Here is a 24,876-nt window from a genome sequence, read left to right as displayed (position 1 = left end):
GGATCTTAGAAACCTCCCCGAGAAAGCTACTGAGCTGCATGTTGAAGGAGATTTTAATTAGGGGAAGGGGAGGAAGAACATTCCAGGTGAACAGCCTGTGCTGTAGTAGATGATATATTGTAGAAAGCAGGACCAGCTTTGAACATTACCTTTGCCACTTATTAACAGTGTGACATTAAGAAAAAATACCATTCCACATCTTTGGGTGAGTGTTCTGGGGCCTTTTAGATGCTATTCTTCCCAGTTGCTTATAGGAAACAGGCCTCACATTCTGTCTCTCTGGGGCTTATCTGAGGGTGCTCTCCTTGGGTCAGAGGGAGGGGAGGCTGGCAGGGAGGCAGTTGGTCTGTGGTGTTTCAGATTTGGCTTTGGGGAATGTCTGGCCATTGCATCTTTTCTCTGGGATTTGAGGATGGCAGTGTGCCAGCCCCCACTCTTGGGTGGGAGTGTGTCTTTCCGGATGGGGAGCTCTCCGTTTGGGTCTGGTGGGCTGAGTGAGCCTCTGAGAGCATTGGGTGTGAACAGACCCTTTCTTGTGCAGCTATTGGATGCGAACATGGTTTGCTATGGAGCCAAAAGGCTTGGCAGATGCTTGATGAAAGGCCCCCACCATCTGAAAAAGTTCCCCACTGCTCTACATCCTCCGGGGGCAGCCGCCGCTGCCGCCCTTTTATTAATGCACGTAGCAGAGGATTTGTGCCTTTGCCTGTTTGTGGGACTTGGCAGCCATCCACTGCCTAATGTGAAAAAGGCCTACGGAAGGTTCGGCCCCTTTGAAGCAGCGGGCTGGTGGTGGCTGCTGCATGTGGCTGGGCTGTGGCTTCCAGATGCGGGATGCCTTCACTTTCATAAATTTTCCTCACTGCCATTCGTGACTCCACATCCCAATTACTGCCCTCTCTGGAGGCAGCCACTGCCAACGCAGGTAGGCCCGTGCTGGCATCACTGTGCTGCAAATGGCAAGATGTCGCAGAGGCACCTCGAGAGAGTGGAGCCCAGGGAGATGGCACCCTAGAAGGACAGAAGAAAATAGAACTAAGCCCCATTCCTGCCCATCTTTCACACTCTGAACTTGGGCCGAGGCAAAGATTGCAGTGGTTAAGTCCTCTAGCCTTCATTCCCAGTTCCATGTGTGGATGAATTTCTGTCTTCTCTTTGGGGATTGGTGGTGGGTTACAATATAGATATTCATTTATTTTTCATGAGGATCCTAATGGAGAGAGATTAGACAAGCAAAGAAGGGTGTAGAAAGCAAAAATAGTGTGTCCAAGATTGTGCACAGCTGGGGTTTAACCAGGTGTGGTGACCTCTTAACTTGCTGCCTCTTCCAATAGACTGTGCTCTGGGCATAGGACAACTGTGAGGCACATGTTCCTCTCTCTAGGGCCCAGAGATGAGCAGGGGGCCCTGTGAGCAAAATTTAAGGAGGCACTTGCTTTCAAGGGCAGCCCTATACTTAACTGGAGCTGAAGAGCCAATGTCCCCTAAATGTTGCACTCAAGAGGACTCCTTGCCTGTTGCATAGCCTGCTCTTGCCTTACTCTCCCCACCACACCCTGAAGGGCCCCAGCATAGAAGGCAGTAGCTTCTTTATTTCTGCATTTCCCACAGAACCCAGATGTGTGGGTTGCACACAGAAGACATTCAATAAATGTCTGTGGAGTGGAATGGAATAATTTCAGAGCCAGTGTGTATGTACATTGGGGTAAAAATATGATGAAGTGGATTTACCAGAGAAGATATATGGAGATTTTCTGGCTGAAGAGCCCCTTTCATTTCTGGAGAGTCTTTCTAAATGTGAATACCACCTGCTGACCCCTGGGCAAGTCCATATTCTGACAATCATATAATACTCTATTGTAGGGACCTCACTATTTTACAAACTAGGAAGCAGACTTACCCCAAAACATAGCTACAGATTCACAACACATCGGTACTTAACTGTGACACCATTGCAGACTTAGGAGATGGGAAATACATCTATTGGTCTCTGCTGCCAGTTCTTTACACAGAGTGAGGGATCCCACACCACTTTTGTTCTATGATTTGGTCTTTGGCTCCAGTTCCTGACACAGAGTTCCTAATAAGACTTTTATAACTAATGTTCTGAATGGTAGGAACAAAAGGCACAGGGCTCAGAGGCTGAAAGTCAAGCTGATCACCAATGGCCAATGACCATCCATGCCCGTGTCATAGAGCTTCCCAAATCCCCAGAAGATCAGGGTTCCAAGTGCTTCTGGATCGCTGAACACATGGAGGCTCCTGGGAGGTGGAAGCTCTACCCCTCCCGCATCCCTTGCCCCATGCAGCTCTTTGTACGGCTGTTCATCCATATCCTTTGTAATATCCTTTATAATAAACATAAACACAGGGTTTTCCTGAGTCCCGTGAGCCACTCCAGTAAATTAACCAAACTCAAGAAGGAGGTTGTGGGAACCCTGATTTGTAGCTGGTTGGTCAGCCACAAGCTGTCCCATCTGAAATAGGGGACAGTTCTTGTGGGACTGAGACGCTTGCCTATGGGATCTGCGTCTGACTCCAGTTGACAGGGTCAGAACTGAGCTAAATTGTAGGACGCCCTGCTGGTGTTCACTGGAGGACTGGATTTGGCTCACCGAAATCCCCACGCATTTTGGTGACCAGAAGTGGTCTGTGTTGAATGAGAATGTGGGAGTAGGAAAAGCAATTTGGCTCATAAACTATGTGAGGCTAGGTGCAATGTGTGGGTAAACTGAGATTTTACAGACAAGCTGGAAGGAGCTCAAGCTTCTCCTCGATGGTGTTTCACCTAGTCCTGCCCTCCACAGAAGCCTCACCCTGCCTGGCAGGCACCATTTTAGGATTACACAGGGGTTTAGTCCCCCAGCCTTACCATTGTTTCACAGTGATCCAGACAGTGATGAATTGAAGCTGAGTGTAAGAGAAAAGTGATTGATTTTTCACTTTTCCAACCGGCCATTTTTATCTTCTCTTTTATTAGCCAGCCTCCAAAAAAGTGAGTTATCTGATTTAGAAGCAAATGCTGGAATAAAAATTACGTTACTTTGTGCTCTAACTCTAGGCCACTAGAGGGAGCTCGTGACCAGCCTTCCCTCTCCCTTGCTGGCTCCTGAGACCATCTTCCAACAAGATTTGCCCAAACTGAAGTAATGAGAAATTACCTTTAGAAGAGTGACGACTCAGCAAATGTCTGCTAATCATGGTCAGTTTTCCCTCCATGGAGCCAGTGGTTTTTAGCGGAGCAAAGATAGCTCGTCTGCCCAAGAGGAGTTTCTGTACTGGTTTTACCTGTATAGTTTCTAGCTTTTGGGCCCCTTAATATTGTAGCCCCTGGGTATGGAGGAAACAGCAGAATGGTCCCCAGTGCTAAGGCAAGACAACTGTGGGCACGAGAATCAGGCTTTCCACATGTGGTCTGTTACCTGGCCTTATCAAGGGAGAAGATACTTCGCCTTCCAGACACACATGATGGTTGTTTTGGTCATTGCTAAAAACATAATTCTACTAAAAGCAAGTACGTGGGACTTTTTTAAAATTGGCATCCATGGAAAGTTATAAGAATTTCTATTCTTTTAAAGGAGGTCTCTGTGTCCACAGATGCCTGCATTCTTCCACAGAAATAATCCATAGCTTTAGAAGAGGGTCAGAGGCTAATGACCATTTCTGGAACACCGTGCTCTGCTGGGTGGGTAATGCCATTCACCTCCTGGGGAATATTATATGGATTTAAAAATCAATATTTTTTCAGTTTCTGGAGAGAGTCCAAATTAGATAAAAATGTTGCAACTCTGTGAAAATGGGCAATGTATATAAGATAGGAACAGAGGGCAAACAATCAGAGAAGGGATTCACTGTGAATAATTCACAAAATGGTTCTGTTGGTTTTGTTTCTGTTAATTTGGCTGTTGAATTTTCATTCTTGTCAAGAAAGATAGGGAGGGAAGAAAGTTGAAAATGCAAGGCTGGGAAGTGGGGCTCAAGAAGGTCATTAAAGAGTTCTCTTGGGCAGGAGCACCCTGACCGAGTCTGCGTGACTCCAGATGTCAGACCTGGAAGTTAAGATTGGAAATTATGAGGATTTGGGTCCCTGGAAGAAAAAATAAATGTCATAAACAGCAGACCTATTATTCTTCTCTGCAAAGAAACTAACCCCCTCTCCTACAGGGTCTTCAGGAAGGGGCTATGTCACTGTCTGTCAGGACTTTTTGCTTTAGTTTATTTTTTGATATTAAGAGGTTAACCACATGACTATCAAATCTAAGATCTAGTGATTTGGAAACTCCATACCTTTATTCACCTTCCTCACTTTGCCTGATATTTCTTTTTCCTTGTTCTCTAACCTGGCAAAATTTCATAGCTCCTTCAAGTCTCAGCTTCTGTGTTCTGCTAGAAAGCCTCTGGCCACTCCTACTATGCCCCATGGAATTAGTCCTCAGTATCCCGTCACACTGGCTGCTCACCCATAGTAGCCCTTGTGTAATTTGGTCTTTGATTTTTAGTATCTGCACAATCCCAACTTCTTAGGAAGGGTCTATCTCTGTTAGTCTCTGTGCCTTCCTCCGTGCCCAGAACAAACAGAGCTCCATGAATTCCTTCATTTCAGTTACGAGTGGACTAAAGGTCTAACTTGTGTAGGGGAGGAGGGGAGAACTCGTGAGGCTGTGCTGGAGGTAAGTTTTGTATCTACAACCAGAGAAACAGGCTGGGCTCCCACTCCCAGAATTGTCCTGCCCTTTCTCCCCAGATAAATTCATGAAATGGATAAGCTAAGGCCTGGACTTGTTGTGTTGTCTTGGCAACCCCAAGCAGCCACAGAACCTGGGATATTCTCACCAATATTTAAGCCAGAGTGGACAATCGCCACAGCGGTGCCAAGCCATGGCTGGCCCACAAAGGCTGCAGAAACACCCTGATGGCTGGCCCAGAGGCTTGCCCTTGCCCTTTCATTAACAGCTCAGTAAAAGTGCCTCATGGCTCCCATGATTAACTCTCTTGGCCCTGTTTTTAGTACTTGCTCAGTGAATGGATAAGGGATAAGAGTGCGTGTGTGAGGGTGCTTAGCCGGTATTGAGAGGCGCCTAAAACCTGGATGAATTTTTTTTTGAGGGGCATAAAGTGACATGGATACTATATATGCCTTCTTATCTTGGTTATAGCCTTTAGTTGTTTCTAGAGGTAGGTTAGGGAGAGCAAAGCAGAACGTTAAGGGTAACGTGTAAGAGGATTTTTTTTTAACAGTCTAGTGGCAGCTCTCCCTCTCTTCCCCATCAATGGCCAAGCACCACCAAGCCTAAGGTGCTTTCTGCAGGCCTCCCGGACATGGGGAGAGCCATATGGCCACAATGTGGTTTTCCACTTATCTTTATCACACTGCTGAGCTCTGCCCTGACTCTGCCATTGCTCTCAGGAAAGCCACCCTGCAGACTGACAAACAGTCTAGCCAGAGACCCTTTCTTGTGGCAGGGGAGAACTGGATATCTGGCTCCCAGATGGCGCCGAATGCTGCCACTCATGGCTTGCCCTTCTGTTGCCCAGAAGCAGCATGAAGAGTTCCCAAAAGTTAATACATTTGTTCTTCGAGCCTGTGCCTGGGCAGCAGAGGCACTTGTCTCTGTCTGACAGGGGTGGCCCCTGTGCCAGAGAAAGCAGAGGGAAAATCACTCGGATGTGCTGTTGCTAGGAAGCACAGGCGTGTTTGATGTTTTGATTTTAGCACTATTGGAGGCTTGCCTTTTTAATAACATGAAGAGCTATAGGTTATTCTTACAATATCAAAAATGTACTTTATTGAAAATGAGTCACTAAAGCAGAATTCTCTCATCAAATCCTTTTTTCCACTAGTCACTAAACTTAAAAAAAAAAAAAAAATCCCTGGGAGACAAGAGTACAAAAAGTACAAAATGAAAATGACAGCAGAAAGGTTCGTGCTGAAGCAGCATAGTTCAGAGGCTGCTACGGACAACAGCTCCCAAGTCCCATGGCCACATGAAGCAGTGGCCAGGGAGTGGGGGCGAGGATGGAATTTATGTTTGTCAGATGTCAGTGTCCAACTGTGGAACCCTGTGAAAGCTGGGGAAAGGTTATTAGAGCACTCTGATCTATTCTTTGGTGAGCTGCATGTTCAAGGCACTGGGGTTGGGGCTGAATGAGCCTAACACAGCCCTTGCCCCCAACAGTAAGAGAGGTGATTATCATTCACAGTTTCTGTGTAATAATGAGGACATGGGACTAAATGGGTAGTGGCTACTGTTTCTCAGGCCAGTCCCAAGCTCCACTGAGGAATATGAACTAAATCTTAAAGGACAGGTGTCGGATTTTTCTGGTTTAAGAGACAAAGAAGCACATTAAAGACCAGAATAGTAAGATGAAGGAAGCCTGAGGGTTGGTGAGACATTCTGTGACTGGTAAAATAATTAATGGGGAAGAAAGAGATGAAGTTAGAAAAGTAGACTGAAACCTAGATTGCTAGGAACCTTGAATTGAAGTTTGAACTTTCTTTGTAGGTGCCCAGTCACAAGGCAGGAATGAGCTTAATACTAACCTCACTATACCTGTAAATCCCTCTGGGAGGACAGAGATGGTTTTCCTAATGTTGATGGAGCTGAGCTCTTGGCAGCACCATCAAATAGAACTTTCCACAGCAATGGAAATATTCCCAGTCAACACTATCCAATATGGTAGTCAGTAGCTATGTGCAGTTATTGAACATTTGAAATGTGGCTAGTGTGAATGAAGAACTGAATTTGTGATTTTTACTAATTGTAATTAACTTAAATTCCAATGTAAATAACCATGTGTGGCTAATGGTTTAAAGCTCAGAGGGAGGAAGTGATGGTAGCCTGCTTGATGGAAGACAGGGGTGCTGAAGGCTTCCCTGCAGATGAATTGTGCTCAGTTGGATTTCAGGGGGAGAAGGGATCACAGGTGATCCCACTGGTGTGCAGGGGGCTATGAGGAAAAGTGTTGCCACATGCCTCAGAGAAGTCATTGAAACTATACTCACACATAAAGGCACCAGAGGACAGGGGCAGCTGGAGCTGCTCAGGGTGGTGCCAGCTCCCGCAGTAGGTGGCTCCTGGTGTCCTCTTGCCCTATGGCAGCACAGAGCAGCTGTGTGAGCCACACAGAACACGAGTCCTGCCTGCACCTCTTGGCTGCCAGTGAAGATGCCAGGAATGGGTGGATAAATCCAAAACCCATTTCTAGATGCATTAATTAAAAGCTTCTGGGGTGGAAAGTACACTTTAAAGGAATTGTATGAGCCTGATCCCTTTGTTATTTTATTAACCTTGTTAACAGCGGAAATCCAAAGAGTTAGGCAGGAACTCTCTACCTCTTGGCTAGAGCTTTCCTGGAAAAGCTCAGGGGAAGGCAGCCTGTGTTTTCCCACTGGAGCCATAGGCGGCTGTGTTTCCTGACCAACTCATCCTCAGACAGAACATAATTGTGATAGAATAATGTCATGAAAGCAGAGATACCAACACCATAAATCTCAGTAACTACTCAAAGTGATAAAACTCTGCTACTTATTCAATAAAATGAATATAAGTGTACACTATTGGCGCATGCTGATTAAGGGAAGGACAATAATTTTCCACAAATTCATAAAAATTCAACTCCACTGTGTCATAAATTAGATTTTCTCACATTGAATTAAGTGTGCTAAACAGGAATTGAACAGTTGAATAACAATAGTTTTACCCCTCCCTGAAATTTGAAGTGCATTTGAAGATGTTTTTATTTTTCTTTTCATAAATTCATTTGTAACCAGTGGGAGAGTGCATAATTATTCCTTTATCTATTCCATTCAAAGCATCAGTAGACCAATAAAAGTGTGAGGGAAACAGAGAGAGAGTCAAATCAAAGCCACCTTTATCAGGGGGCGGCGCCAGATAAAGGAGTAGAGCGCTGGCCTCATATACTGGAGGTGGCGGGTTCAAACCTGGCCCTGGCCAAAAACTGGAAAAAAAAAAAAAAAAAAAGCCTTTATCAGGAGGCTGCCAGTACACAGACTGGAAGGTGTTCAATTAGGGGAGATGTTTATTAGCTAAGATCTATAAATGGAAGCTCAAATTTCCTCTCATTCTTTATTCCTTATTATCCCACCATACTTCCTAAATTCTGATTTAAATATTAATATCTTTTGTGTTATTCCCTTTATTGTTTTTAAAATAAATTGTGCTGTTTACTTTTCACTGTAGAAAATACAGATTAAGAAAATGGAGGAGAGCCATAATTCCACTGCTCAAAGTTGGCCACTGTGACTCTCTGGGCATATCTGTTTTCAGTTATTTTTGTGTTCAGTGTGTGATTTCAGTGTGTAATATTGAAACACAGGATATCCTGCTTTTTTCAATTAATCCCTTCTGAATATTTCCCCATATTTTAAAATATATTTCCAAACATCACTGCAGTGGCTGTGGAGCATTTCACCATCAACATCCTCTAAATTTATTTAACTAGGCCTCTATTACAGGCAAATTTAGCTCATTTCCTTTAAAAATATATTTTTTAAATAGTATTAAGATGAAAATCTCTATATGTGAAGTCTTTGTTCACGTGAATTGCCGTTTCCTTAGGTGTAAAATTTCTGTCAAAGGATTTACAGCGGTTCTCAGCCTGTGGGTCGCAACCCTTTTGGGGGTCACCTGCATATCAGATATTTACATTACGATTCATAACAGTAACAAAATTACGGTTATGACGTAGCAACACAAATAATTTTATAGTTGGGGGTCACCACAACATGAGGAACTGTATTACAGGGTTGCGGCATTAGGAAGGTTGAGAACCACTGGATTAGAACTTTTCTTTGGACTATTCATAAATATTACCAAATGGCTCTCTGAAAACAATGTTCTAATGTAGTTACTGTGACCGTGGGTTTTGAGATCAGAACAAACTGAGATACAGCACTGGTTTTGTAGTTCTGGTTAGCTATATGGCCTCAAGCAAGTTACCTAACATCCCCAAGCTTTAGTTTGCCCATCTGTTAAGTGGAGCTGTAATATATCTCCCTCCCATCCCGTTGCCACGTGAAGGAGACAATGCACATAAAACGCTTCACACAGCAACGTACTGGACGTTGGCACTGACTGAGTCACACACTTGCAGGGCAGAGTGTGGGGATATCTCCTTCCCTACTTTCTCTCACAAATCCTGGCTGCTATTTTGTGTAAAAATCATCAACTTGCTGAGTGAAGAACATCTTAGAATTTTAGCATCTGTGACAAAACACATCTTTCAAGTCTTTATAAGTTTGTGAAATATTAAAAAAGTGATTTCAAGTAAAAGACTGGCTTTTACAAACATTTTTCTCTCAAATGTTCCTGGTGAGCTCTGTTATATAAAAACCTCAAGTCTTTCTTAGATTTGTAGTGTGGGGATATTGTCTTTGTGTCTCTAGGTCAGAAGGGTTTGGAGGGGAGGTGGATGGAATATTTGTATGTAGTTATTATTAAATGTGTAACTTAAAACATTTTCTTTCAATGACTGGATTTAGCTGTCCATAATTTATTTAAAATTGCATTAAATTATTTTATACAACAATGAGTAGAAATCAAGAGAGAAGGAAGACTTTCACAAACAACTTCTTTAACCAAACGAATTCAATTTTATTTGTTTAATGTCCATGTAATTTTGCAGAATTACAGTAGATATTCTTTCAAATTGGAGAACATATTTCCTCACGTTGAGACCCGTTTTTGTTTTTTTTCCCCCATGTGAGTTCTGTCATTTTTCCAGGCCCATTAGATGCCATTATATCCATGACACAGCAGTGGGAGCCATGTTCATGGAAAGAGAATCACCCACCATGGGCCCTGAGGGAGGGCAGGGGACAAATTCTGTTGGGGAAGCAAAATAGGAATGTGATTAGAAGTTAGAACCTGGGATAGCCAAAAGTGTTGCCATGAAATGCTTGCGTGAATATGATGAATATGAATCATTCTGGAATCTGAACTTAAAAACTGAAGTAATAAGGAAATGGTATTGATGGGGCCTCATACTTGGACATGTAGAGGCCATTTGAAGGACAAGCACTATTTGGCTTTTCTTCAGAAGTCTGGAGAGTCCACCCAATGTGAAAGGTAGTGCTATGCATTTAGTGCCTGGATGCATTTGCTAGTGAATGTGGGTTCACAGGATTTCTGTAATGAAAGTGTGTTATGTTACTAAGATGTTACTGGTATCTCTTATCATTTCCAAGCTTAGCTCTCACTTCTCCTTTCCTTGAGCTAGATGGTCTGCTACAAAAGTGGGAGAGAGTATTCAGAAATACATCTCTGAATATTATGGAGAGGAAAAGGGGCAGTTTTTCTCTCCTGGTTCTTATGTCTTAAGTATTACTCATCAAATAATCTCTCAGTCGATAAAGTGAAAGGAAGCTCTTTAGGTTTCAGACCATTCCTCTTTTGTCCCTATTAATTTTAATTTCCCAAAGCTGTGCCTTTCGGCATTGGGCTATAATAACTTTGTGGGTAAACTCTGAGTCTATTGATCCTTGAATAAGGTTTCTTCATTTAATTCTATTCAGAGCAGGTGCTGTGCCAACTTCTGCCCAGGGCTAGCCGACTGCTCTGAATAATCAGGCCTGCACAAATCCCACACTAAGAGAAAATGACATTATAAACATCCAGCGCCCAGGCCTTGATCACTTTTCATGATTACCTGTGTAATTTGTAATCTTGAATATTATTTTTCCTGTGTTCAGCCTTGAATTAGATTTTGTGAGGAAGGGGATTTGATGAACAAGGTTATGAAAAATATCAGGGGAGCTCAATTTTATTAATCTTGGGTCCCTCTAGCATAAATGTTAACTCAAAATGCTTAGGCAGTAAATTTGGTGGAAGATGAAGATGAGGATTCTGGTATGATGTAATAAGAAGAGCACTATTTTTAAAGGTAGGTGATATAATTAATTTGCTCATCTGCATATGAGTCATTTGTAAAATGACCCCTTTGTTTATAAAACAAGAGATGGTCCTGTGCTTTCTTTACCATCTGGTGACAGACTGCATGTGGAAGTGTTTTGTAAGCTGTAAAATTACATACTATTGTAAGGTCATTATTATGTCTTTGTGGTCAACATGTCTGAAATTTGTTAGTTTGCATTTAAGCACATTTCAGTTCAGTTATATCCTGGCCCATCTTTTCATATTTAAATTTAAGCTTCAGAGAGCTTGGTTCAATTCTCTTTATTTTTCAGTCTAATTAAGGGCCTAAAATGTTTACTTTATTTGGAATTTGTCACCTAGCAGTCTAAAGAATGAAGATGCAGTGTTGCTAAAAAAAAAAAAAAGTTAACAAACAAACAAAAAAATAGATGCTAAGATATTACAAAAGTGAATTCTGATTGTATTATCTTCAGAAAGTCATATGTAGTTAATGGCTATTGCTTTGGCCAGTGCAGATGATAGAGCATTTCTGTCATTACATCAAGTTCTATAACATCCTGCTCTAGAAGAAAGGAAACCTACTGCGTGGATCACATTGTTCAGAGGTGTGCAGCACTTAGGAGTCACGTGGAATTTGTATACCAATTTCAGGTTTCCAAGCTAAAATAGTGAATTCTAATGGCCAGCGTCCACCATCTACCTACCTAATAACCCTTTTCGAAGTTATGTTTAGGATATTTCATAATATAAAATTAAAAACATTTTTAAATGTTTGTACCTCTCCATTGGTTCCCATAGGTCCTGTGTGACAGACATGTGTGAATGTCCAGTACATAAAAACTGTTACTGCGAATCATTTCTGGCTTACACCCGGGCCTGCCAGAGAGAAGGCATCAAAGTCCGCTGGGAGCCTCAGCAGAACTGTGCAGGTAAGAAAGTCCTGGTAGATCGTCCATCACAAGTTTACCACAGTGGCCCAGCTGGCAATAGAAGGGACACGTGTTATGTTGACGTGAATGGCCATGTCCTCCCAGCCAAAGGAAAATCCCACTGGTGGCCCACCTGGATTGTAACTTGACAAAACACAGGGGCTTCCCACTGGACAATTTACATAGCACTTCAGAGAAATGCTTTATGACAAGCATATTTAAACAATATAAAGATTTCCACTGTTGCAAAATCCTCCAGCTACCAGCTGGATATACTTAGCTCATAGAGAGTCACATAGCTGTGGTTTAGGTTATGTGTGGACCAAAGAAGAGTCAGGACAATTATAGTCATTAAAGGTCTTCAGGATAAACGTGGTCAATATCTTTTTTTTTAAAGAAAATGTTATATAAATCCCAGCAGAATGTTCTATTCCCTCTGAAAGGTAGATTTTTATAATCGCTATGACTAGCTCTTTAACCTCAGGCAAGCTAATTAGATTGTTTGATATCTGTAAAATGGACTCTTTTGCTCATCCAAGAAATATTTTTACAAAGTGGCTAAGTACCGGGCCCTGGGCTATCCACTGTGGGTACTTTGATGGAGTATAAGAGATGAGGTCCCAGTCATTGAGGTGCGGCAGTCCAGCGGGAGGACCAGACAAAAATAACAACTCTACAACAAATACTTGCAAATTATGATAAATATGAAGAAGGAAACAATCAGGGTGGGGTGATAGAAAACAACTGTAGATGGGGTGGGCTGCTACTTAGATGGAAGAAGAGGAAAGGCCTCTCTGTGGAGGTGATATTTCAGCCTGGTCCTGAAGGATTGAAGGGCATCAAGCAAGTTTTCTGTGGAGAAGAAACATGTTTGATGGCTGTGGGTAGGAGATGGTCAAACTGGAAGGAAGCCAGCGTGGCTGAGCCTGGTGGACAAGGGGAGAGGCACACAGGATGAGGGTGAGGGATGAGCAGGAGCTGGACGATACCGGGCTTGGCAGGTCTGGAACGAAATCTAGCTTTTATTTCAAGAGAGAAATTAAAAAAGTGGGAACCACTGATGGATTTTAAGCAAACTTTCTGTTTTTGAGAGATGTATGAATAGATTGGAGGGGGACATAATTGAAAAAGCTGGTGGACAGACAGGAGGCTATGGCAATTGTCTTATTGGAAAATTGATGGTGGCTTGGATTAAGATGGTGGCAGTGCATGTGGAGAGAAGGGGAGAGATTCGAGAGTTGGGAATCTGGGCATTTACAACAATATCTGCTGTGCAGAGTCACAAGCATGAATGATATGGGTCTGAAGCTTCTCAAAGACTGTCCAACTCATGGACAGTCCTCAATACTCAGGAAGTATTCAGTCAGTGGTAGCTGCTGCTGTTATATTTAAATTTGAAGACGAGGTGACTGAATGTTTGGCACCTAGTTCAAAGACTGGCAAACTTTTCTCATTAAAGGGCCAGATTTGCCTAGAATAATGAGAGTGGGGCTTTCAGCAGGCTGCACTAGACCTCAGTGAGCAGAAAGCAGTTCATGCCATTGTTGGCTCCAGAATGTCTACATTGGTGGACAACAGGAACACAGCCACCTGTTAGGTGGGACAAGAAGGGGACAAGAAGAATTGCCTTGAGGCTGTGACTGCAGCACAGACCTCTTGTTCACTTACACTAATGGGTCATAAGCTTTCTGGGTGTTGGATTCACCCTGGGAGCTTGAAAAATAAACTATGAACCTTTGCTTGGGCCCAGGTATGGTCCTTCAATTGGCCTTGTGCACTTTCTAAAATTTTCCAGGTGATTCTGACCCACTGGAGTTGAAACCACTGAGGTAGTTTATGTGTTTATGTGAGTGGCTTTGGGGGAGTAGGATGATGGGCATTTGGGGAGTTCTAAAGTTTCCTCAGCCACCACTTGGTACAGTCATTAGTCTAGGTCTTTCAAAAGCACCAAAGCCTTTTGACCTCCCTCTGACTTCCATTTTGGTTTTGCTCTTTTTTCTGCAAACCCAAGTCCAATAGTAACATAGGAATTCACTTTCTACAGAAAGAGTGCCTCTGTATTAATGCTGACCTTCTTAGCAGAGCATTGATTTGATAAAAATAATTCATATTAAGGTATGGCTGCTGACAGGTAAGGCAGATGGCTGGCCTCTGATCTAATGTGTAGTGCTGGGTAGAATGTGTGATGCTTTTGAGGGATTGTGTCCTTCCAGCTATTTTGAACACTCCTAGCCACCTTTCTTTAATTTTATTCTTCCTTCTTTTGACTCTACCAGAAAAATGAATAGAAAAAGTGGAGTCAAACTCCACTTTTATTCATCCATCCATCCATTCATCCATCCACCCATACTGTTATAATGCAGGGGCTCAGCAGAGTTCTATTAATTTTATTGGCTGTGGTGGTACTGTGATTAGGATCATATTAGATACAGGATATATGAACCCTCTCTTCCTGGCTTGAAATGATACTTAGTACCATTTCAGTGCACACATTGCATTTGAGGGCTTCACATTTCATGTCAGCATCTGCACTTCAGGGTCTGAGTCTCTGGAGCTAAAATTATTTTTCTAATAGAAAAGGAATATGGGTTCTGAAAGGTTCCATTTGCGTCTTAAAATTAGCAGAGCCATCTGGGTGAAGTATAGCTCCAGCAGTGTGCAGTTGGAGGGGAATATTTGACACACACATGCACACTCATGTTATTGACTTCCAGAGATTGACAGTTGTTAACATGGAGAAATAAATTTACAGATGCAATGTAGCATCTCTCAGAAGAGTCATTCAGATTTGTCTTGAATATTGAAGACTATGTGCATATTCTTTACTTGTTTTCAGCTTCCGGGTCCTTTGATTCATGACAGCACATAAGGCCACATAAGACAGAGAAATCATCCAGAATGAAAAGCTAGGAAGTTGAACAAATAAGAAGCCAGCCAGGCAAGACACTGAATGAACACGTGACATTTTAAAGGCTAGCCTGCATTTTAACACTGTCATGACTGACACAGTTTTTGCCCGCTAAACATAGCAAGCAGGACTACCAGAACTCTATGGGAATTGCTAAATAAAATATAATTTGTTAAGGACTACAGGGAAGGAGTTAAGAGTTTCATAACAATTATTTATATTACTATTCATGATTTTCTAAGCATTTCCCTTTCCCCAGGTACTATACTAGCATTTTATATGTTATCTTATTTAATGCCCATAATAATCTATGTTATAACATCACCCACATTTTATTGATAAGAACATTAGGGTTTAAAATAGGTAATTTGCTGAAAGTCACAGAACTAGGAAGTGATGAAGCTGGGAGTTGAATCCAGGTCAGTTTATGATATTGTCTCGTCCTTAATCATTAAGAGAATGCAGAGAAGCAAGACCATTTTAGGGGAGAAAGGATATTTACCTATTTATGTAGCTTTACAAGCACCAACTAATTCATCCAAATATATATCTAGCTCTTTATCAATCTTAGTGACTTTCCAGTTTCTGTCTGTTTGCTCTCTATCACTTGTAGTTGTTACTAGGTAAGTTCTGAGTCTGTAAAGCTATGGTCTTATCTGCTGTTTATTACATTTCCACCCTTAGTAGATTTCTGCTGCCTGCCTATAACTGATGCTAATTGTCACAGCACATTCATTAATACATTTTATAAATGGAAGAGGTGCTGGGAAAGCAAATGTTTGCATCTTCCTGGAGCACAGTGGATGGTCTGCTGGGTTGTGTGAGCAGTGCTCTGTCTCCTTGTTTGGCTCTACAAACCCCAGATGATTCTAACTCCTTCCCTGGAGCAATTCTGAGCCTTTCCTTGGCTGACTGTAAAAGTTCAAGAGATAAAGTATCCAATAAGAGGACATAAAGATGGCTGAGTTCTGAGAGGCACAGAGCATGCCTGTGATTGCATTGATAAAGCCAGCGTGTAATGCCTTTACATGTTTACCTATAGCTATTTGAACGGCCCCTTGTAAACAAATGCCCTGTAACCCTAACCACTTTAGCAGTTTTATGTTTGTTCTTTTTAAAAACTAACTGAATGAATTTTTTTAAATGCATGTGTGCAAATCAAATCATGTTGCCTTTTATAAGTTTGAAAAAACAATTGGAATTGCACTAGTCTGCTGAACTGTAGTACCTCTTGTATTAACCTGAATGGAACTGGAGATCATTCTTCTAAGTAAAGCATCACAAGAATGGAAAAACAAACACCACTAAATTGGAAAAACAAACACCATTAAATTGGAACTAATCAATTAACACTTATGTGCACATATGGAAATTACATTCATCGGAAATCAAGCAGATTGCAAGGGAGTAGATGGGCAAATTCACACCTAACAGTACTTATAAACTTTACTCAAATGGTATAAAAGCAATTTATGTAACCAAAATGTTTGTACCCCATAAGACTCTGAAGTAAAATCTTCTTTTAAAAAGACAAAACAGCTGGGTTCGCAGGGGTAAATGGGGCTCGAGTCAGTATTAACTTTCTAGGATCACCTAAGAGCTCTGCTGAACTGAAGGTGAATCTAACATCACTCCCCAGCTTAAAACGCTTCTAAGCCTTCCCTTTCTTTGCCAAGGCTTCTGTGGTAATTTGTGTTTGGCCTTGGCCTGTTTGTCTGCCTTTATTTCCTACCACTTTTTCTCCACAAACTCCATTATTCTGTCCACCTGTCACACCAAGCATCCACCCTTCCCTGAGGAAGCTTCAGCCCCTTCTGCTGCCCACACCCCAGCTTTGCTCCCATTGCTCCCTCTGCCTGGGAAGCTCTTCCTGCCATGGTCTGTCTTCTTCCCACCCACCTTTTAAAACTTAAGTGGGATCCATTCTCTGAAGTCTTCCTTGACCCCTATACAACTCTCAATGTTGAGTTAATGTCTCTTTTGTTCTTCCATAGTACTTTGTCCTCACTACATTTTATTAAGTATTACTTCTCATATTACTTCATTTATTAAGTACTACTTCTCATAGTACTTTGTCCTCACTACATTTTATTAAGAATCTGTTTACGTGTTAGCTTCACCTGTTGGGTTATAATCCCAGTCAGTCTCCTATACCTGGCGGTCACAGGTAATATCTGATGCACATTTGATCCCCCAGGCTTAAGAGAATGCCTGGCACATAGTGGATACTCAGTACATTTTGACCGATTTAACTTGAATTAAAATAGAGATTGATATCCATAAGGTGGAGAATACTAGAAAGAAAGATCTTCTCTCCCCCTGGTAGTTCTTCATTTTTTTTTTTTACCATCTACCTTCTTCCTGTAGGCTGTGAGGGACATATGAGTGCTCAACAGTGGAAAGGTAAGATGTTACAGAAGTTAAATGATAGAGCGAAAAGAAAGAAAGAATTGAGGGGTCAGAGAGAGGAGAGGACATGAGAGAGTTCATGGCTATACGACAGTCAGGAAAGAAGAAAGAACATGGTTGGAAAGAGAATTCTACTGAGAAGTTTTCATACTAGAAGGAATCCTTGCACGATTTGAAGGGGAGTAAAGCCTCTACAGCAGTTCTCAACCTTTTGGTTGTGACCCCTTTGGGGGTCTCCTGCATATCAGATATTTATATTACAATTCATAACAGTAGCAAAATTACAGTTATGAAGTAGCAACGAAAATAATTTTATGGTTGGGGGTCACCACAGCCTGAGGAACTGTATTAAAAGGTCGCGGCATTAGGAAGGTTGAGAACCACTGCTGTAGCAGGTAGGGTGAGTTGGAAGAGGCATTTTGAAAGCAGCAGAGAGGAAAATGAACTTAAGACCAGCCAAATGGAACCCACCCTGGGAAATGGAATGATGGATTGAATGTTGTTCAGATGAAATCATCATCCAATAGGCATTTATTGGGTTGCTCCTCTGTGCTTGGCCTTGTGCCTGAACCTGGGGTTATGGAAGAGAAGGACCCTGCCCTCAGGAGCTCAGTCCTCAGCAGTTCACTCTCTTCACCTGGACATTCTTTTCTCCGTGACTTTTAGAACTTTTTCAATTGACAGCTACCCAGACCTCACTCAGGCCCAGAGCAAAAATCTGTCGGAAGGGGGCTGAGGAATAAATACATTTTTAAAAAGAGCCTCAAGGGACTCCTGCAAGCATTAAGAACTATAGCTGTTTGCATTAACAATTGGAGGATTAATGCAAATAAACAAATAAGTGTGATGTGAGAAGTGCCTCAGAATGCACAGGAGAGAAGGCAGGAATCTACTTGAAGGGGGTAACTTTTGAATTAATGCAAATAAACAAATAAGTATGATGTGAGAAGTGCCTCGGATGCACAGGAGAGAAGGCAGGAATCTACTTGAAGGGGGACCTTTTGAATTAAAATAAAAAATGATTGGATTGGGCAAAGATTCACAGCTAATGATAATCTGTTTCAGAGCTTTCTGGAAGTTAGGCTAAAACTGTGGTAACTGAGGAAAGAGAAAATAAAGTCAGGGGAAGAGTCTGGAAGGTATTATCGAAATAGGCAAAGAAACTCAGGAGAGGGGGAAGGTGTTCTCAGAAAGTCAGTGGAAGAAGCAGGCAGGTTCTGTGTCATTAGATAAAATGGACAAAAAGACCAAATATTTTGCAGGGTGCTCTTGGGAGAACAGGAGTTGCCTTTGTGTCAGTGGATATGGTCATTAGCGAAAACTTTGGCAGGAACTGCTTCAGTCAAGTGGTGGGTGAGGAAGATGAGTTGTCAGTGTTAATGAATTGCAGAAGAAGTTCACAGGGTAAACTGTACATTTTTCCATGAAGTTTGGAGGTGAAGGGAAGAAGAAAATCAGTCTGATAGTTTAGGGAATATTTTTTGTTAAACAGAAAGTGAAAAGATTTATATTCAAAGAGAAGGACAAATAATAGGCCAAGTTCCTGGAGGAAATGGGGCAGGAAAAAAAGTGGCAAATCTAGGATCAGTGTAAATTAGGAGAGGCTGAGGGGGAGGGGGTTGGCCAGTGAAGAATGCTCCAGCTGAAGAGCTGAATACAACTGTAAATGAGGATGAGCCGAGTGTGCTGGGCTAGGGGAGGCGCTCCAGTAGGGTTTGAGGGAGAAGTGATGAGAAACTGTAGGAGCTCCCATTGTGCACCTCGTGCACTTGGAAATATTAGTTGCCCTCTCATTTACTAAGAAGAAATGAGTCTCCGTAGTGACTGAAGCTTGAATGCAAGGACTGTTTGAAGGACCAAATCTCAATCCTGACTGCCCATTGTAATCACCAGTAGGAATACATTTTTTTTTTTAAATTACTAATATCATGGTTTAGGACTTCAGAAGTTCTAATTTGATTAGTCTGGGCTGGGGTCTAGGTGATCCTCACTACCAGCTGTGGTCATCGTTAGTATATAGAAGCATAACAACACGGGGATACGATTACTGTGTGTGAGTCTGATACTCAGCTAGGATGTTTCCTAATCAGTAGGCAGATACAATGTACAGGGTATTCTGTTAGCTACTGAGAAGAGAAAAAGAGAAGAACTTTGAAGGCATCAGTGAAAAGGCAAAAGATTATCAGAGAACTGTAAGTCAAGAGATGTAAAGCAAAAGTGATATCGATCCACCCCCTTGCTTATCCACGTATCCATCCAATCAGCCAGCAGTCTTCCGAGTACCCACTACATATTAAGTGCTGTGCCACTGTTGAAAGTAAAGAAACCTAACAGCTTTTCCCTCTAGTAGCCTATGTTTTAGTTGGGGTGTAGGGTGGGGGGGGGAGACAGAGAAGGAGAAAGGGGACAAAACGAGTATATCTCATGTTGTAAATGCAGGGATGGAGGTTGGCAGCAGGTGCTCTGAGTGTTACAGTCAAGGGACATCCCATCCACCTGGAAGGGGTGGGAGAAATGGTTGAGAATTTAATTGAGAAAAGTGGAAGATGGGGGGTGAATGAAGGCGACATTCACCAACCTAGATAATGGCACTAGATCAAGGTGGTGGTGTTAACTGTTCACAGGGAAGCCCCTTGGTGTCATCCAGAGAGGACAGCATGGTAAAGAAGAGCAGAGGGTGGATCCAGAGGGGCAAATGGAAAATGTCCAAACTCCTCTCTATTGGGGATATATCTGTTTCATGATTCATCCATTTATTGGGCAAATATTTATTGCTGGCTTCCATAACTAATGCGTCTAGATGCCAGAAAATGTGGTAGGTGCTAGAGACTGCAGACCAGATGCAGACTCTGCCCTCAGTGAATTTACATGCCAGTGCTGAAGACAGTAAATATGATGCAATGTTGCATAGTGATAGGTGCAAAGAAGAAAAAGGGGAAAGGAGTCCTAGGTGTGGAAGTAGTGTTGCAAATGATGTTGTTACCTTTGAGAAGACATCTCTAAAGTCTGAGTGAGCCAGGCATAGGAATTGATAAGATTACATTTAATATTTCAATATAATGGACTGGTAATTAGCTGCCACTAACTTACCCTCCTCTGTTGGTATGTCAGAAGATGACCACATCATTTTTCTCTACCCCCAAAGCATCTTTACAGGGGCTTTGTTCAGAACTGGTGGTTAATACCAGTCAAGAGTTCAGTTAACAATTGGTGGATAAATAAATACGTCAGTGTTTAATATGAACCTACAAAATGTTAATTATAGAGTCAAATATTTTAAAGTTCATTCCATTCACTTTTTTTTTAGAATTCTATGTTTCAAACAGCTTAGTTTTCTAATGATAAGTAAGAACTTGAAAGAGGTAATTGAGCACCCTCTGGATCGGATGACTTTTTCTCACTTATTTTTAACCAGTGTAATGAATGTTTAAGGAACTCCATAGATTTTATTGTATGGTTCTTATTAACTTAATGCTAGTTAAATAGTGTCAAATACCTACCTTCTGTGGTAACTCTAAGTATATAATTTAAAACACTCAAAGTAATGCGCAGTTGCTTGAAACCCAGTTCTATTTTTAATTTTTACAATTGTGTGGTTCTTGGCTAGGTTATTCTACCAACATCACAAACAGAACCAGAGGTATTTAAGCTGGTGATGATCTTCCATTGTTATTACTTGTGTTTGGAGCAACTTCACGTGAAGGTTGGGTTGTGTTCCTGGTGTTCTTGGCGAGTCCCTGCTCTAAATTCCTACCTGCGTCAACGTTCCTTCTCATGAGAATGAGGGAGGCCCCTTTGATCTTCACTGGAAGTAACTTAGTTGGAAAAGTCTGTGTGTCATAAAACTTTTGGAATGTTTGCTTTTCTCTTTCTTACAAACATATATCTAAGTTTCAGGATCTCTTAAAATTTTGTCAAACTCATTTTAGCTCTAAGTTAACAAAGATTGTAAATTAGGTCTGATATGGTGACATCATCATTTTTATATTCTTAGGCCCAGCTGGCAGCTTCCCTCCCTGCAGTTACACAGCTGAGATTTTTCTCTTTTTGGAGCTACCCCATTCTTACTCCAACTTTCCTAAAATTTATTAATTTAACACATGATTACACCGATGGAAGCATGTCACACATTTCCAATATCCTTGGTAGATTTCTTTTCTCTGCATGTAATTCCATATATTTGAATATTGATGTAGTTGAACAAAGTACTCCTATTCATCACAGCTCAATAGCTGGAAAGACTCTTTAAAACTAATTTTTATACCATTTACAGTAACTAAATAACCTTAAGGACTTTCTTCCAGCATCATAAATTTATAGTTTGTCTTAGCTAAGAATAAAAAGATTTGGTTATAATTTTTTTCTTTTGAAGTTTACTAGCCCAGCAAGTAGATCTTGGGGTTATTTTTGTTATAGATGTAGGTAATTCCCAGAGTATATGAGGAATGCTGGGTGTTTGTGATTCCCTCATTAAAAGGCAAATCTGAGCCTGTGATGTGGACAGGTCAGTGCTCTGGAAGGTCTGGGCAATGACATGAGCCTGCAGGAATGGATCGTGCGGCTGGTGAAGTAACGTGGCCTTTCTCCATGTCACAACTCTGTTTTCTCTTTTTCAGCCACCCAGTGTAAGCATGGTGCTGTCTATGATACCTGTGGCCCCGGATGTGTCAAGACCTGTGACAACTGGAACGAGATTGGCCCATGCAATAAGCCTTGCATTGCAGGTTGCCACTGTCCTGCAAACTTGGTCCTTCACAAGGGAAGGTGCATCAAGCCCGTCCTTTGTCCTCAGCGGTGACCTTTGCTCCGATCCTTAAGACTTTGAAACCGGGTGTCCTTGACACTGAAGTGGAAGAGCCAATGAAGGACTGCAGTATTTGTGTGCCTGATTCTGCAAACACACACAACACACAGAGTATATATGTGTATATATATATAGATATATTCAAAAACATTTCATCATTTATATAAACTATAGGTGGATTACTATATGTATATTTTTTGCTATAAGACATATCTTATTTCTGGGATCCTAATCTATAAGCCACTGGAAACATTGTATAAATATTCTGTGTTTTTAATTTAATAAGGTGGCATGTAGACATATTGGATGGGTTTAATGTCATATGCATTTGTCATTTTTAAGGACATTTTCTAAGAACCCTCAACTGCCTGCTTGCATTAATTTTAGCTTTGACTCCGGATTTGTAATTGAATGGGAAATATGTTCCTCTGGAGAAGGGCATATTTATCTAGGGGCATTTCATATTTCCAAAAAAAGGAATGTTTACCTGAGAGAGATGGCAGGAGATTGGTGACCAACCCTTACGGTACGTGTAAAGCAAGGAGTAGGCTGTCAGTTGATATAATTCCAAAACTTACTGGCTACTTTCCAAGAAATATATATTTGTCACTAGGACATTGCCAAAGAAACAAGTGATCTCTTGTCATCTTTGCATATGCCCTGAGTCTCCTAATTATGTAAGCGTGTAGGATGGAAGTGACTGTTTATATGTCATGCATCCAGATGAAAGGGTGTCTGGATGACACATTAATTTTATTGAGCATGAGAAGGTACTTGGGGAAACGGTTGCACAATATATGAAGAAATATTCATTTCTCTGAATTTCAGAGCAATTTAAGATGAGCAAATTCAATGAGTTGAAGTAAATCATCAACATTTTATGGCTATTCCATGTATAAAATGAAAGCCTTTAATTAGTTCTACAAGATTGTTGTCCAAAGTTATTTGGTGAATGTCATAATTATTACAGAAAAGCCTTTACTGACCAATTGATGTAACAATTGAAGAATAGTCCATATACTTGCTCGAATTTACAGATAGGTTGCTACTAGTTACCATGTAATTTTCTTGACTCTCATTTTCAGTTGAATAGGTGAAAATATCAATAAAACCAAACCCCAGTATGTCTAAAAGTAAAATGTTCTGTATTGTAGCAAATAAAGGGCTTAAGATTTAAAACAATGCATTTTTTCCATTCAAAATGTCCCATATTATACTTTACATATAGGCTAATTGAGTTCAGATTAGTGAAATTTTAACAGCTTCATTTAGATATAATTTACATAGCTTACAATACTTTATTTTTAAAAATAGTATTATTAACAGACAAACAAACTCCAAAGTTTTGACAGTGAGCATGTTTCCACTGCTTATTAAAGTCATTTGTGTTCTTTTTACATGTATTCATGACAGCTAAAGTGTTAATTTGGATTTTTCACTGGAAAATCCCTGGTTGTTTAAGTAAACTGAATAAAGTTCAGAGTACAGTACATAGTAGTGACTGGCTGGGGTACCAGGGCATTTGATTTTGTCACTATTGCACTTGGGTCTTTGTCTCCCCAGCATCTGGGGCCTGAGGGGAGTGAGGTCATTGTTTCCATGCTGCACTTGAAAAGAGAATTTTGATTTAGGTGACTGTGTCCAGGTGTGGTTTGTGACCTCATCTACCTTATTTAAGTACTTGGGGCCTCACTTTTCCTTATCTATAACACAAAGAGGCTGTGCAGCGTCGTGGGCAGGATTGGGCATTAGGAGACCTAGACGCACAGCCACTAGTGAGGGAGGAGATGGTGGGCAGTAACTCAGACACTTAGGTTCTGCAAATGGGTTCATGCTCATAGTCTCACTTATTTCCATTCTGTTCTGAAAGGAAGAGTAAGGCAAATAAATCGACCTGTCTGGGTTGGTTTCTACCTTTTGTGAAGTGGACAGGTATCTTTAGATTAGCTTTAAATTCCTTTTTCATTAACTCTGGGTTTCCCACTATAAATGAGGGAGAGCTGTACAAGGGAAATGATGCAGACGGGAAAACTGTGGGTGGCTATTTACTGTTCATGATTCATCCGAGGACTAACTACCCATAAGACCAACCGGCCTCTTCAACACTTTCAATAATAGCCAGCCTTGGTGGATGAATGATAACGGCTCTTCTTCACAGACCAATTCCATTGGTTTGGATAGCTTGATTGTAAAAAGTTTGTGTGACACCTTATCCAGGGATTTACTTAATCCCAGAAGAAAGAGAAGGCGGAGATAACAGAGGCTTATTTAGGCCTACTAATCCAAATAGACAGCAGGGCGAGAAAATCATATTCTGAATATTCTGTTCTTGGCCATGGGCTATGACTAATGACTTTGTCTAATGATTGATCACAGTGGAGATTTACCAAGTATGTCAACAATAATGGCCCTGCTTTACTCACATGGGATGTTTTCGATGCATTCTCAAAAGCAAACTCCTACAGAGTTAGATAACTTGTGATAAACATGTTCTACTTCCCCCTTTAGTGCACATAACCCAGGTCAGCAATTAATGTTGCCTCCATGGTATATAAAGAACTAAAAAATAGGGCGGCGCCTGTGGCTCAAGGAGTAGGGCGCCGGTCCCATATGCCAGAGGTGGCGGGTTCAAACCCAGCCCCGGCCAAAAAAAAAAGAACTAAAAAATGAGTTACTATTTCCCTATCTATGTGTGTAGAATCTCTACTCTCCATGTGTATAGAATCCCTATTCTGATTATACTATTAGCTATCAATACTGAATTGGATGAGAAACAGACACCCTTGATGAAGAACCAGCACAATTATTCTTCTAATTGCTCATCATTAGTACTTAGTAAAAGTAAGTTCTTTCTCTTCTCCCTTATAAGAACTAAGAGGTTTAGGAAGATAAATAGCTATTTGACATTGGCAACAGCAATTTTTGTTAAAA

At 41.3% G+C, this 24,876-nt stretch overlaps 1 protein-coding gene across 2 annotated transcripts in view; it reads left to right on the top strand.

Annotated features, from left to right (window-relative positions):
* The window catches only part of BMPER (BMP binding endothelial regulator), a 280,186-nt gene extending 256,842 nt beyond the window's left edge, over positions 1-23,344 (top strand). For both annotated transcript variants that reach the window (XM_053553841.1, XM_053553840.1), the window contains exons 14-15: positions 11,694-11,824; positions 21,758-23,344. In XM_053553841.1, coding sequence (XP_053409816.1) covers positions 11,694-11,824; positions 21,758-21,939 — 313 coding nt within the window. In that variant the 3' untranslated portion in view covers positions 21,940-23,344. The remainder of the gene's footprint in view (positions 1-11,693; positions 11,825-21,757) is intronic.
* The last annotated feature ends 1,532 nt before the right edge of the window (positions 23,345-24,876 follow it).

This window comes from Nycticebus coucang, chromosome 11, assembly GCF_027406575.1.
Source record: "Nycticebus coucang isolate mNycCou1 chromosome 11, mNycCou1.pri, whole genome shotgun sequence".
In the NCBI taxonomy this organism is placed as follows: domain Eukaryota; kingdom Metazoa; phylum Chordata; class Mammalia; order Primates; family Lorisidae; genus Nycticebus; species Nycticebus coucang.
This window is presented reverse-complemented; position numbering and strand designations above follow the sequence as displayed.